Raw genomic sequence first — 14,749 nt, forward strand, 5'->3', positions numbered from 1 at the left:
CAAAATCCAACACACCTTTAACCTGTAAATGTTGAAATCATTATAAGGAAGAAATTTTCCATTCATCAAAAAAGCCAAAACCTGGAGTAAGTTAAATGCCATCATGTGCGGTCTGAGGTAACAGTTCAAAGGAAGAACAGACATCACTAATGAGGGGGTGGGGGGTGGGGTGCAAAAACGCCTGGATGTTACTTCAGGGATCCTGCCAAAATCATCTTAGCGTGGCTGTGTCACAATAAAAGTCCCCACAGCTTGACAAAATAAAAGTCAGTTGGACCGGCTTCTAGCAAACAGTTTAAAAATGAAGTCATTGACAGCCAGGTCAGGATACTTTCAGTTGAGTCACTCTCTAATGTGTGCATGTCTGTGTAAGTGTGAATAAAATTGTGTGTGTGTGTGTGTGGGCTTCTGGGACTACCTTCTGTCACACTAGCTTTGCACAGCAGCAGCAAGGTCTGGTTACGCTTCAGTGGGACCATTAAAGGAGAGCTTGCACATTCTATCCTCTGACGCTGCCACAAAGCAGTTCTACAGAGTTGAACCAGGGACATTACATAAAGCTCTCACTGCGCTAAGCTCCTCAAACAGCTTTCAGACTAGTTACCCCTGCTGGAGAGGACAGACAACCACTATGTTTTAGCGCCACAACAGGGGATACGCACCGTCAGTTTTAGCCCACAGCTGGACACTGAGAAGCGTCAGACATCTCACAATCAACATTCTCAGGAGCGGCTGACCTCCGTGATTCCAGCTCCTGTTCCAACTCATATTTCCCGCAGTGGTTTTTTAACAGTTGAAACTGTTAAAATACTGTTAAAGTATCACCCCACGACACTGCGGAAAAGGGATTTGAAACGTGTGAATTCTCATGGTCAATCGCAGCAGCCCAATACAGACTTCATACCTCTACCTTCCGTACTTGCGATGTCTGTTACAGCTCATCTTAATTCTGGTGGCTCATTTTTTATTTGAAACGGTCTGTTAAAATGCCGATGGTGTAACTGAAATGAAAACATTCAAATTCTCCAGACAAAGACACCGCACTCCTAAAGCCAACGGTTTCTGGTCACTGTTCCACCTCAAAACTCAGTTTTGCTTGCCCCCCCCGCCGCCACGCTTAGAATGGTCTCTCAGAATACCAATGGCGTAACCCAAACAGCCGTTTTAAAATGTCTGACCTCTCATGAATGGTTCTGCCAGTCTCACACACCCTGGCCCCTCCCTGCGCAGGCCTGTCTCGCCCACTTGTGCCCAGCCCCCCCTGCCAGCCCCACCTGGCATCCTTCAGCTCCCGGCGTCCGCTCACCGACACCCTCAGGACGAGTGGCTTTCTCGCCGACCTCCACCACAGTGTTATTGTGTTATGTAAGCACATTAAGGCTCGGCTCTGCAGTGCTGCGTCGTTAGCCGAGGGACTTCTGTTCCTTTCCCCTGCTGGCTTCTCGTCCTCCCCTTGCTGTGGCTGGTGGATTTGGCTTTCACACTTCATGGTGTTTCGACATGAATAAGAGAGCATGACACCCACGAGGCCCCAGCTGTGCTGCTGGGGAGACCGTGTGGCACTATAGGTTTTTGTTCAAAGTGCTGACTTCGGGATTACCACAGGAACCAATGCCATGGACATCCTGACTCTCTCCATCCCCGATTTCATCATCAGCCCCGCCCCCTTTCAAAGCTCAGAGCTTTTGTCAGAAAATGAGTCCTGGAGGCAAGGCTGTTAGCTGATTATCTATGTTCAAAATGCATTGAGTTGAGACTTCCTACATACCTCATAAAGCTCAATATGAGAGCTGCCGTGCTAGCTACAAAAATAGAAAATGTAATCGGCTCAAACTTCACTTCGATTCCTTAGATGCTTTGTTGAGCAAAAGAACGCTGTGATGCCTTACTGAGAACTATTTTAAAAACTAGCTTGAGGTTTATATATTTCAATGTTACATCACACAGCTATGCACAAAACAAAGGGCCCTCATTCAGGGTCGTCTAGGTACCGCAAAGCACGATTGATCTCTATATTATTAGGCTGGGCAGATAACGGACACAGGTGATTAGATTATCACATCCACACAATGAAGATTAGTGGATACGTGCGGTGCTGGCTCTGAGCTGAGAACAAGCAGAGAGCGGACATCCAGACCAGTGCCCTCTCGGTTGCCATGGTTTCTGTAAACAGTTGTGTTTTAAAGGCACCTCCAAGTAACCCATCCATCCACTGGGCGGTGGTGTGGTGTAGTGGCTAAGGAGTTGGGTTTGTAACCCAAAGGCTGGCAGATCAGTTCCCAAGTGGGGCACTGAACTCTGAAATACCTCAGTTAAGTCTATAGATGGGTAATGTGTAAGAAACTGGTGAGCTATCTAAGCTATCCCAACTGAAAATGAGATCTGCTGAGGTAATGTAATGTACGGAAGGCTGCAAGTTCGATTCCCAACTGCTTTACCCATGAGCAAGGTATTTAACAATTACCTCACTAAATATCCAGCAGTATAAATGGGTAAAATGTAAAACTGTCACCAAAGTAAGTTGTTCTGGATAAGAGCATCTGAAAAATGACATTAATGTAATGTAATGTGATGTATGAAAGAGGAGAGGAGAGGAGAGGGGAGGGGTGCACAGCGGGAAGAGAGGGCCTGTCTGATGAGAAGATTTAGGTGGCGCGGGAACGTCACGGAAAGTCCAGAGCACTCTAGAGGGAACGTCATGGCAACATGAGACCAGGCACTGCTGTGGCAAATGCCAGCTCCATCCTCAGGCCTCGCTCATTTTGCCTGCGTTCAACCAGCTACCATGGGGCTACCACGTAGCACCATACCTTAGCAGCCACTGCAAAGCACCCTGAGTCTGGGGGGGCTAAGAGCTCTCGCCGAGGAGCAGTAAACGTAAATCCAGCCTCGCCATGAGACTGAGAGCCACTGCCTGTGGAGGCTTACTGCGTCGCGTTACTGCACTGCACCGGGGCAGGAGCGACCGGGGCAGGAGCGACCGGGGCAGGAGCGACCGGAAGAGAGCGGAGCGGACCGCACATTGAGGGCTCGGCTCCGAGACAGGCAAGTGAAGTGCACTGTGGGAATTTACCACTCCCGCTGCGCTTCTTTAAAGGCAGCAAGGTCCCTCGCTGTTCTGCTCAATGCGATGCGCGGAAGATAAGAGATCAATCCAGCAACGTATGCCGGGGTCGGCCAGGGGAAGCGTGGAATGAGGGCGCTGGGAGATGTTTGTGTGGAGATCTGATGCGATAGCTGCCTTCAGACAGGGCTGATAAAATGCCACAGAGGACCGGTAACACTGACAGGATTAACAGCAGGGGGGAAACCACAGTCTCTCTCTCAGAGGAAGTGCAGCTCCTGCTACCCCACATTGGACACAGGAGGGGGTAAAAACAACAGAAATGGAATTACTGGATTCAGCTTCAATAGGAGCATTCAGGACAAGGCCCGCAGAAATAAGAAGACCTGAACCACTCTTTCCGTACAAGCGCAAAATGAGCATGGGTGGGATCATTCTATTCACTCCGTTTCCATGTTCGGAACCTCCACTCCCATTGGGGAGGAACAGAGTCTGGTTCAGAGGATACAGAGGGGTTAGAGCGAGACTCCTCCTCAGGGCTGGGTGGACACCTGTGGCCTTTCAGTCATTGGGAAATGAGTTCGGTAATGAAGACACACACAGCGCAATGTTCCCCCAGCTCTGCTCCTACGCAACCATTGCAGACATTTACCACTGCAGACTGCAGTCTCCTGTAACTCATCAGTGTTCTCAATAAAGCTTTTTGTTTGAGGGGTTTTACCTGCCAGTCAACAGCGCACTGTTCCCTACTCTCCTCTCAGCACAATCACCAGGATTAACACAATATCTAATCTGCCAAAAGCGCCTATCTCCACAGATCCTACTCAAAAGAGTGATATCAGCTCTTATCTACAGAATGCCAGAGCTTTCTGCAGGGGAGATATGGCGGTCAGGGCTATTACACCAGGGCTACATGAGACTCCACACAGGGAAGGAACAGCTAATGCGGTGGGCTAACCTGACACAATTAAGTTAGACCTGCATGCATTCACTGCCAACATACCCACAAAAACACAACCGTATTCTTTCAAGCTCAATTTAATGGTGAGCTATTACCAACAGCACCCTGGCAATTAATCTCAGATTTCCTGGTTCCGCGGGTTAGGCTCTGTTACTGAGGGGAGGAATGGGAGCCAACGGTGCTATGTGAAAATAGAGCGTTAATTCAGCCACCTTTGAGAATACCGACATCCGGCCACCTTCCTGGGGGTATGGACTGCCCGAGGGCCAAGGGAGCTGTCCTCTGTAATGCCCGCTCAGAGGTCCAGAGTGCCCTTCCTGACCCCATGTCAGACTCGGCCATCTGGGGAAGGAGGCGTGAGGGGGTGTCAGGCAGGCTCTGTGGTGACGCACGAGCTGTCACGGGTGCCCCCGTTCCCACGGCGTCTTGTTAACCACATTATCCGTCTCATGTAATTAGCTGTCCTGGGGCCCCAGCTGGCAGGACACGGCCCCCACCGGTCTGCCACACCCCCCCCCCTACCTGCTTAACCGCCGAGTGAGAAGTCAAGTGGGCGAAGTGTAGAGAGGCGGATTCTGGAACTTTCCGCTCCGCGAGCACAGCGTGAGGGAGGAGGCCGGCCGCAGAGGAAGCGTGGACAGCACAAGCGTTAGCAGCGTCTCCCGCAGTCATGCAAGCGCTGGTTCACAAATGCGTCTGTGTGTTTGCGCAAGACTCTGATTGGCTGCTTTAGTACCGCAGTAACTTATTTTAACCCTTCCGCACGTAACGCATTTTATGCTTTTTGCGCGCGTTACGTTACATGGTTCGTTATGTTTCATTAGCGTTTCATATAGTTTCTCATAGTTTTCACCACCATAGTTTTAACGTTAAAGTTACAATCTAGAACAATCTAGTGTTCTAATCACACCGGTGTGACCGTACACGTGAATGGGTTAAACACTCTAGGCGTGCACCGTTCAGTTTGACCCCGCCCTCTGTCTTCTCACCTTGATCTCGGCAACATGGCTCACTGTCAATCTCTTATATATCTTTTAGTTTCTTTTGCACTAAATTCCCATGTAACTAATGCAAGTGAACAGCGAGACCCACACTACTCCATAAACGCTGGGACACCCGGATATGTAGCCAGGAATTTTAGAGACTCTCAATTACACATGCAGGGCCCTATTACAGCGTTTCCCAAACCTCTCCTGGAGGATCCCTTGTCCTGCATGTTTTAGATCTCTCCCTGCTCCAACACAGCTGATTTAAATCATCAATTTGTTATTAAGCAGCTTCAGGAGTTCATAACGAGTTGAACATTTGAATCAGCTGTGTTGGAGCAGGGAGATCTAAAACATGCAGGACAAGAGGTCCTCCAGGAGAGGTTTGGGAAACGCTGCCCTAGTAGGTTACTGCAAGCCTCACAGTTACCACCAGGGGGTTACTACTCTCCATTGCTTTTCATGAATGCGACAGTGGAGGTTTTGTACCTGTTTGAGGCTTGAGGCCGGCTCAGTTTACCAGGATATAAATATTTCATGATTTCAACTATCCCCCCAATACGCAAAGGCTAAACGAACAGCAGGGGGTCGCACTGGGGTCAGTTTCCATAGCGACACAGGCATATGATATAATTGATCGGTCACAATCCCACTGGGGGGGGGGATGTGCTGTGTGTCCCGGGTGATGTCTCCTTACTGTGAAGCTGTGCCATAAGAGCTGTTCCCTGTCAATCATGTTATCAGTTAATGCTTAGTCATTTTTGTGCTTTGATTTCTGGACAATACTATGGAATTGAAACAAAAATGTACCAATGATTAATAATGCAGGTTATAACAGGACACCGCTTGCATTTGCCACTGAGAAGGGGATCCAAACAGATGGAGGGCAGTCTCTTTCCGCTAACTCAAATCCCATTCGTCGACCGGCCAGTCCTCAGGGGAAAGGGAGGGGCTGGGTGATTTAAGTGAAACTGACTGGAACGCCAGGGTTCTAGAATCTTCCGCAGTCCAAGCTACAGGGGTGTCCTCCGTCACAAACTGCACTCCATAATGCGAGCTCCACACAAATCAACTCCAACCTCAACACCACCACAACACATTAACAATGCAGGTCCGAGGTGGGAACCGCAAACATATGGACTCAAACCACATTACAGATGTGGGCAGGGGTCTGCCCTTTCCGTAAACTCGACACGGCTACCTGTGCATTTGGGTCGGACCCCGTTGATCTTTATCCGGATTTTGAACCCCCCCGGACCCTGGCCACCCGCGTTTCTAATCCTGGCATTCTTTCCGCGCTTGCCGCGAGGCTTCCTGCAGCTTGGTGCCGTCACGGTGACAGCGGTACTAATTACGCGGCCCACATGAAAGGAGGAGAGGGGAGGGGACCGGGGCCTAATAAACACTCCCTTTAAACCTGATTCTAATCACCCCCCCCCCCCGCCTGCACATTCCTCAGGAGTTGCAGGCATTCTGTGGTGACCTCGCCACCTCCACTGGGTCAAGAATGGGCACGGTGTGGCACAGAGGGGTTCATCACCCAAAGGGTACTGCTTTCACTCCCAGGCGGGGCACTGCTGTTCGACAAAGATACTCAGGCTGGCTTACCGACTTACATAGGTTGCAATTTTATCCATTTATACATAGCTGAATATTTACTGAGGCAACTGTAGATGAAGTACCTTGCGCAAGGGTACTTACTAGTCCTTTTGGTATATCCAACACCCTTAAATGCAGTGTATGTTGCTTTGAGATATTTGGTCCTCTTAGTATATCCAACACCCTTAACCTTCCCCAAGTGTACAACAGCAGTGTCCAAGCAGGGAACTGAACCAGTAACCTTTCGGTCATGTCCCCTGCTCTTTACCACTATGCTACACCACTTTATAAATGGTTAACATGTAAAACTTCTTCTGGATAAGAGAATGTCTGCTAGGCAAACACAATGTAACATAATGCAAGTGCTCCAGACAGACTTCACAAAAAGTCCTGGGCGCTCCCTAAGCTTGTGAGGCCAGAGTGACACTCATCCAGGGGCTACCGTAACCACAGCAACCGGGTAGGATGGAGGCCTGCGTGTGGGCTGCAGAACTGCAGACGCGACAGCTTTTTGAGCGCTCTCATTGGCAGTTCGTGTCATGTGACCTGGCCTGCAGGAGGCTGCAGGGGCAGTGTGCCGTTCCGTCACTGTGGAAAAATAGGACCTTGGTGCCAAGGCTGGTACACGCTGTGTGTTCCCACAGACAGAAGGCCAGGGACAGGGAGTGAGTGTGAGAGTGTGTGTGCGTTTGTGTCTGTTCATTCAGATAGACAGGAGGCAAGGGAAGGTGTATGTGTGTGTTCAGACAGAAGGTGCGTGTGTGCGTGTGTTCAGACAGAAGGCCAGGGACAGGGAGTGAGTGTGTCTCTGTATGTGATCATTCAGACAGACAGGAGACAAACGTGTGCAGGGTCAGAGGTGAAAGGTACCCGAAGGCGGCTCACCGTTGTCCTTGCTGCTGCTCTCCTCGATGGTCATCTGCTCGGCCAGCTCGGACAGCGACTCGTCGATGGTCTGGCTCCCGCGCAGCGTCAGCGACAGGCGGCGCTTGAACTTCTTCATCCTCTCCATAGAGTGCTCCGGCAGGGGCAGCCTGAGGAAAAGGAGGAGGAGAGGGTCAGGGTGCTACATCTCCCTCACACACATCCACGCTGCCACGTCACTGTCATCACAAGCCCCCTGGGGACACAGAGCTTGGACGTGCAAGTGACACGGTTAGCCCATTTCGTAACGCCAGTGGCCTTGTGCTGAGCCGGGAGGGTCCAGACCAAATGGCAGCAGCAGGCACCAACACACACACACACACACACACACACACACACACGCAGGCAGCCTCTTTCTCCAATCGCTCTCATTCTGAGGCTCTCTCCGCTCTGCGTCAGAGATCTGGCACTGAGGAAACTAAACGCTCTTAAAACGCTCCTAAAATGCTCTTAATGAAGTATTTATGAAAAGCAGAGCCACAGCCACTGGCTGTGACACACGAACTGGACCGTGAATAAAACATCCTCCCACTCCGTGCGGTTACCCTCTCTACTCTTTCACAGCTGGGGAACCGTGGGTAATTCCGCTATCTCCAAACCACACAGAAATCAATAAGAGCGCTTATCAGCCGCACAGCGCAGGAGGCAGAGCTGAACAAATACGGGCTCACGTTACCCCCCACAGCAGCCCGGCCTTCCTGGAGTCAATATTAGCCCACAGGTTCCCTCTACGCAAGAAAGCTAAAGACCTCTTACAATTGGTCGTCAAGGACTGTGTCCAAAGATAGTCTCAGAAATACAGCTTCAGAGTTCCACAAATACAGTAACAGATGATATAATGGTCATCAAATCAAAAGTAAAAGCATGAGAAAATCCATTTAAAGCGCAGATTAAACAAAACCGCACCTCCACCAATCAGTAAATAATCCCCCCCCCCCACTATGCTCATGGGCGGTGACCTGAGACTCTGCCCCCAGAGTCCCCATTGGCAGACTTGTCGCTTGCGCTGATTGGCTGGGTAAAAGGGGGCGGTCTGCTCAGTCCACACACTCGTCCCAAGCAGCTTTGTTTTGATCTGTCTCAAGTAGCGTCTCCCGTTTACGGAGGACGTTCACGGGCAGCAGGAGAGAGACAAACTTCATACACCAATTCCCCAGACATGCCGCCTCTCACCTGAAGGGGGTGCTGCTAAAGCTCTTCATCACGGCAGAGTAATAAAGACAGAAAGGAAATTTCCCTTTTAAAAACACTGTGCTGGAGAGCCCAGCGGGATGTCCCTCTTTGGCTCGGCACGCGCTGGCTTTTAACTGTGTTGGATGGGACGTCCTTGACACCTCTTCCATCCTGCCGTGCCACTTCAGAAAAACCCCTAAAGGAAACTCCTCTCTGGGGTGCAGATTCTGGGGCAATCCTTAAATGCCAAACACTGGGGTTTTCCTAAGACAGGCAATGCAGTCGCTGTTACCCACACGTGTGGTAGGCTAGGGTGAGCTGATGTGATGTGAATGTTTGCCCACAAATCTTTGTATGGGTGTGCTTTGCCATTTGTTCCCCGAACAGCTTTGACCCACGGTCTCCATGGCAGCGGTGCAGTGAAAGTTTACGAGAGGGGCGGCGGGTTCGCCCGTTATCTTTAGGAGAGGAAACAGCATGAAGGGAGAGCAGGTAAAAGCAGGTTGGGTTAGGCTTGTCCGTGTTGTGGGTCTCGGCAGACTGTGTGCTGGCCCCCCTCTCTCTGCGTGTGTCTCCATGCCGACGGTGGGCCCTCCCAGGCCACAGGAAACACCTTGAGCGGGTCCCGCCCCCTGAGACGTGACGCATTTCCCCTCGCTCATTGTGTCCCGGGGACGACGCCCGGAGACCAGGCGAAGCGCCCTGCCCCGTTACTGCGTTACTCCTCCCCACCACTCCCCCCGACCCTGCCGTCCCCTGGGTGCCTGCCAGCTGCTGGAAGGGGCGGAAACGGCGGGGTGACGGGGACAGATGCAGCCAGGAGGGTGACGCAGGTGCCCAGCCGAACCCTGGGACCCGTGCCCCACACCATCATTCTCCTGTTCCTGTATGAGTGCGTACATGAGAGCGTGTGTGTATGCGTGTGTGGGGAAGTGCACTTGTGTATGTTTGTGTAGCGCATGTGCACGTGCAGCAGTGTACGTCTGCATGTAGGAGCACGCAGGTGCACCTGTGTGTGCACCTGTGCGTGTAGGAGTGTAAGCGCACGTGTGCATATGTGTCTGTATTTGCATATAGCACTGCATGGGTATGCGTGCACATGCATTTGTGTTTGTGTGCGGCAGTGCGTATCTGCAGTGTGGAGTGTGTGTAGGAGTATTTGAGAGCGCACCGCTGTCTCATGGGCCTGGGTAACGCAAGGCACTGTGAATGCTGTGTGTGAGAGTGTGCGTGAATGCTGTGTGTGAGTCTGCCAAGGAGGGGGCCAGAGAATTCAGAGAGGGAGCGGGTGAGATTTTGCCAGCGAGGGGTTAAAAAAAAAAAAATTGGCTCTCCTCACCAAGAAGAGTATCACATAGAGACAGATACAGGAAGATGTGTGGGTGGAAGTGAGAGAGAGAGAGAGAGAGAAACGAGGAGGTGGAAAGATGGAGAAAGACGTGCTTTTGAGCACAGCGGGGTGTAAGGTGTAGTGGGGGGGGGGGGTGCCGCGGCAGGCGGGGCCAACAACAGAGTGGAGCACAACGGGGCGAGGGAGTGGCCAAGCGAGGCCCAAGACTGGTGTGGTGTTGGCTGCTGCCATGGAAACACAGGATACCGCAAGCATTTCCAGGAAGAGCCCAGGGGGGAGGGGGAAGGGGGCAAGGCTGACCTCCCAGGGTAGGATCAATGTCTAGAAGATCTGCTGAAAACCCCCTGTGGACTGCAAAAAAGATTCCCCCTCCATTTCACACACACACACTCTGAAATGTCCCTCTGAACTCGCTGATGGGAAAGGTCAGTGAAACCCATGACCTCTTGCAGCAGAGGGGCCAGAGGGCCGGACAGTGGGACACGCACTGAATCATGGATCACATCTCCACTCCTCTTAAACATGCATGGCGGAGCTGACTAAGGCTGAGCTCTCCCGCCTGGCTCGCCATACCCTGCCGGATCTGAGTCAGGACCACGGGACGTCACTCACTGAAAACAGGCCGATTACATTAAACGCACTGACGTGCTGCCTTTCACACTATTTCAGTACCTTCCAGTGGGGCATGTGCACTCAGGGGATTTATCACAAAGAATTACTACTGATGAATGTCACAGGCCTGCCATGTCCCCCTCACACAGACACACACAGACACACACACACAGACACACAGACAAATTCTGTGTGAAAGACGTCCAACAGCCGCTCGTTTCCCCCTCCAACCAAGAGTGTTTCGCTCACAAAGACGAGTGACGCTCATACGAGAGTCCGTAGCTCCAGCTATTTAAAAAATCCCTTTCATACACGCGGCTGAAAAGTGGTCCTGGGGGAAACACAGCCGGCGTAATCTGGGTTCCTGGCCCACTTTCAATCAGGCCCACATTCTGCATTGATCACGTTTCCACTCCCCTGCCACTCCACGCCGCTGGAAGGATGCTTCTGGCAGAAACCTAGTGATCACTAATTTATAGACTCTCTTAAAAGCATGTCAAATACTTCCAAGCACGCAGATAAAGTGGACTTTAAGTGGGTCCTTAGCGGCTAATATACTGATTTTAGTTAATGTTCACTAGGAATAATGACCACAATCACTCTGCTACAATACACATCCCTGATAAAGCCTGGAATCAATGAGCAAGTGCACAGAAAGCACATTAAACTGGTACTTCGTGTCAAAATGTACCGGATTTAGCAAGATCAAAATGTTTTACTATGTTTGATCGATTCAGATGACCCCTCTAGTGTTGCTCTCCTCATACACACACGCATCCACACATGCACACACACACATTCGCCCACACATTTACACGCACGCACGCACACACACACACACACACATGCAGGCACCCACATCCGCCCACACACTGAACACATGCAAGCACGCTCCCAGCTCATTCTGAATGAGAGCACTCCCTTCATAAACTAGAGCACTTCCACAAGCTGTTTACTGTGGTGAGTCTATTTGGGACAGAGTGAAGTGGGGTATTGATGCCGCAAAGAAAAGGCCTGTGAATCTATACCCCCACCCGCTCTCATTCTTGTTCTCCACATCATGTGATCGGCAGCGCAGGGGTGAAGTGACAGCTCTTTGATGTTCCCTTCTTCGGTGAGGGAACGGGGGCAGATGTGACCTGGTTTCATTTCACGCGTTGACGTCTTGCTGAAAATGCTCAGAGCTGGGCTCTCTCCGCCCGCTTACTTTAGCGCCTGTGGGGACAAAGGCCCGTTCTGATAATTAAAACAGATCTCCACCATTCAGTGCAGACCGTGTGACCATAATGCACTGCTCCAATGGTGGTCAGGGCAGCAGTGTGGAGCAGCGGTCAGGGCAGCAGTGAGGAGCAGCGGTCAGGGCAGCAGTGTGGAGCAGAAGTGTGGAGCAGCGGTCAGGGCAGCAGTGTGGAGCAGATGTCCTGATAATATGGAGCTCATGGGTTCACAGCGCGGGTGTCCTGCACTGGATGGTGGCCTGGTTAGCAGCAGCTGAATTAATGGGACACGGAGCCCCGTGTCGCTTCAATGAAATGGGATCGAGCCTCGGGGGTGCAGGGTGGGGGGTGGGGTGGGCTGGGCTGAGAGTGACCGCGCCGTGGGCGAACTGCGGAAGCCGCTGTCCCACTTACACGTGCCGTGGAGGGGACCGGGGAGACTGGAACCCGCGCTTTCCCTCACCCCGAGGGCTTCCTGCGTTCTGGGGACCTGGAGTGGGTCCAGGGAGGCCTGCCCCCGGCCAACAGACACTCCCTCACGTTTCTCTGATACGCTGATACTGCACTGCTGAAGGGCGAGGTCACAGGGCATCCCCCGGCTCCGGTTTCCCTCTCCCCCTCCCTCACCATGTTCACTGTCAGCGTGGGGTCGCGGTATGAAGCACAGATCACACCCCTAGGCAAACTTTTTCAATTCACAAGGTGACACGCAGAGCAGATACAAAACGTGATTATGTCGTGCTCAGTCTCAGGTGATCCCCGTGACACAAAGTCTGTCGCTCTCCTTCCATCCAAAATTCACCAGTCCCTGTGTGAGTGTGAGACGCCCAGCAGAAGCCGGATTTTACACACCCGCCCCCACACCAAGGACACTGGCGTGCTCTTCCTTCTCAAAAAGTATGCGGCAGGGATTTATGACTCACATCTTCGGAGGATCTGTCGCCAAGTACCCCAGCGAGGGATTTCGGGCTGAGAGGCGTGGTTTGGGTGTCTCCCCTCCCCCCTCCCCCTGCCTCCTGCCCCCCTCCCCTCCCCGGGGCGTGGCGGGTGATGCCGTATCGCGTTCAAAGCGGGATCAATTGTAACAGGGGGACACAGACTTCAAAGGCGACCCCCGTGGGAATTCCAGCAGCAGCAGAGGGTCGCTTTAATGAGGCCCAGTGAGTGGATACTGCCTGCGCAACACACACACGCACGCACGCACACACACGCGGTCACAGACGCACGCGTGCACGCAGATACACGCACTGGTGAAACTGAGATGCCGGAGGTGTGCCTGAGATCAAGCACGTGTGCGATATGCCCGTGCGGAAGTGTGGCAGTGTTTACTGGAGAGGGCTGGTGTGGACACGGGAACTGCAGACCGGGGCAGGGGGGCAGGGTATATCTGCACTGCGCTCATGACAGGAAACGCACACAACTATAGCCAGCAGGCTTCAATACAGAACCCCAGTTTTTTCATTCAATACCTTCTCGTTTCCCACCCCACTGAGGACAAGAGAGCCTTTTTTTCACACCTCCATAAATGCCTTCATGCTCCAGCTCAGGGGCCCGTAAACCACCTTATCAGAGCTCCTAATCAGCAAGCCTGGCCTTCCACACACCTCAGGAATGCAGCCTCTCTTTTCAAAGAAAGGCCGTACCGTTAGAGTGTGTGCGGCAACCGTCCTTCTACACAAACCACACACGCTCTCAGCCAGTGTCCTGTTCCTCAATTGCACTGTGACAGCAAGAGTGACTGTGGGGTGTAGAATGTGCAGTTTCACTGTAAGGCTGTGCTTGCCTGTGCTTTTGAGAGGGGGTTAGGGGTGTATCCTGGCTCTCCGTGCAAAGGTCTTCAGAGAATCAGCTGGGTGACGTGAACGCACCCCGTCTGTCTCCGTGGCCACCAGCGCATGTGACGGTCATGGGGACAGGTGATAGTGGGCCCTCTGTGTAGCGCGGCCCTCAGGGCTCCGCTGCATGGCACAGGGGTCGGCAGCAGCGAGAAGCGGCCAGCTGCAATCTGGAGCGAGTCGCTTCCCACATGCATCAGCGCAAGTGGAGCTGTGACACCCACACACAGACACCGCGCGCAGACACTGTTTCTCTCTCTCTTTCTCTCTCAAACACACACACTTTCTGATGTGAAGATGTGTAAAGATCCTCACTGCATAGACACACACTCTCTCTCCTGCACAGCCCCGGAGACAGCAGGATGCCAGGTGAAACACGGTTTGCTGGTGTCTGCAGTTTGGTGGTACAGACCAGCCTGAAAAGCAGCTCAGTGCCTCTGTGGCCCCTGTGCTAAGAACAAACTGCACTAAGCCCCAGGGGGCTCTGTGCCAAACACAGGCAGCTCGGTACTCCATGAACACCGTGTTAAGCACAGGCTGCAGTTAGCCCTGGGGACTCTGTGTTCTCCAGACCGACATGCTGCTCAAGGCCCATCTGCTGGCTGCAGATCAGGCCGGGTAATCTGTCCCAACAATGTTCCTGCGGCTCCCAGTAATGACGGGAGACACAATCAGCCTCCTAATCCCAGCCAAAAATCTGACAGGGTGACATCACCCCCCCAATCTCAGCACTCCCAGCAAACACAAGGTACAGGCACAGAGAGGGGGAGAGAGAGAGAGAGAGAGAGAGAGAGAGAGAGAGAGAGAGAGAGAGAGAGACTACCAGAGAGCATGCGTGGGACAGAGGGAGAGGGAGAGGCAGACACTGTTGGTAAGACAGAGAACACAAGAGAGAGAATGTGCCCAAGTGTTTGAGTGTGTGTGCTTTAGAGAGAGAGAGAGAGAGAGAGAGAGAGAGAGAATGTGTTAGTATGTGAAAGAAGGAGAGGGACAAAGAAAATGTGTGTGTATGAGAGGGAGAATGAGA

General features: G+C 52.3%; 1 protein-coding gene across 1 annotated transcript in view; it reads right to left on the reverse strand.

Moving 5' to 3' along the window:
- LOC118770254 (cyclin-dependent kinase 17) overlaps positions 1-14,749 on the reverse strand; it is a 67,218-nt gene that overhangs the window by 23,020 nt on the left and 29,449 nt on the right. Inside the window, exon 2 of the mRNA XM_036517814.1 lies at positions 7,496-7,644. Within this exon, the coding sequence (XP_036373707.1) occupies positions 7,496-7,622 (127 nt within the window). The 5' untranslated portion in view covers positions 7,623-7,644. The remainder of the gene's footprint in view (positions 1-7,495; positions 7,645-14,749) is intronic.

The sequence above is a fragment of the Megalops cyprinoides genome, chromosome 23 (genome assembly GCF_013368585.1).
Source record: "Megalops cyprinoides isolate fMegCyp1 chromosome 23, fMegCyp1.pri, whole genome shotgun sequence".
NCBI classification, from domain to species: Eukaryota; Metazoa; Chordata; class Actinopteri; order Elopiformes; family Megalopidae; genus Megalops; species Megalops cyprinoides.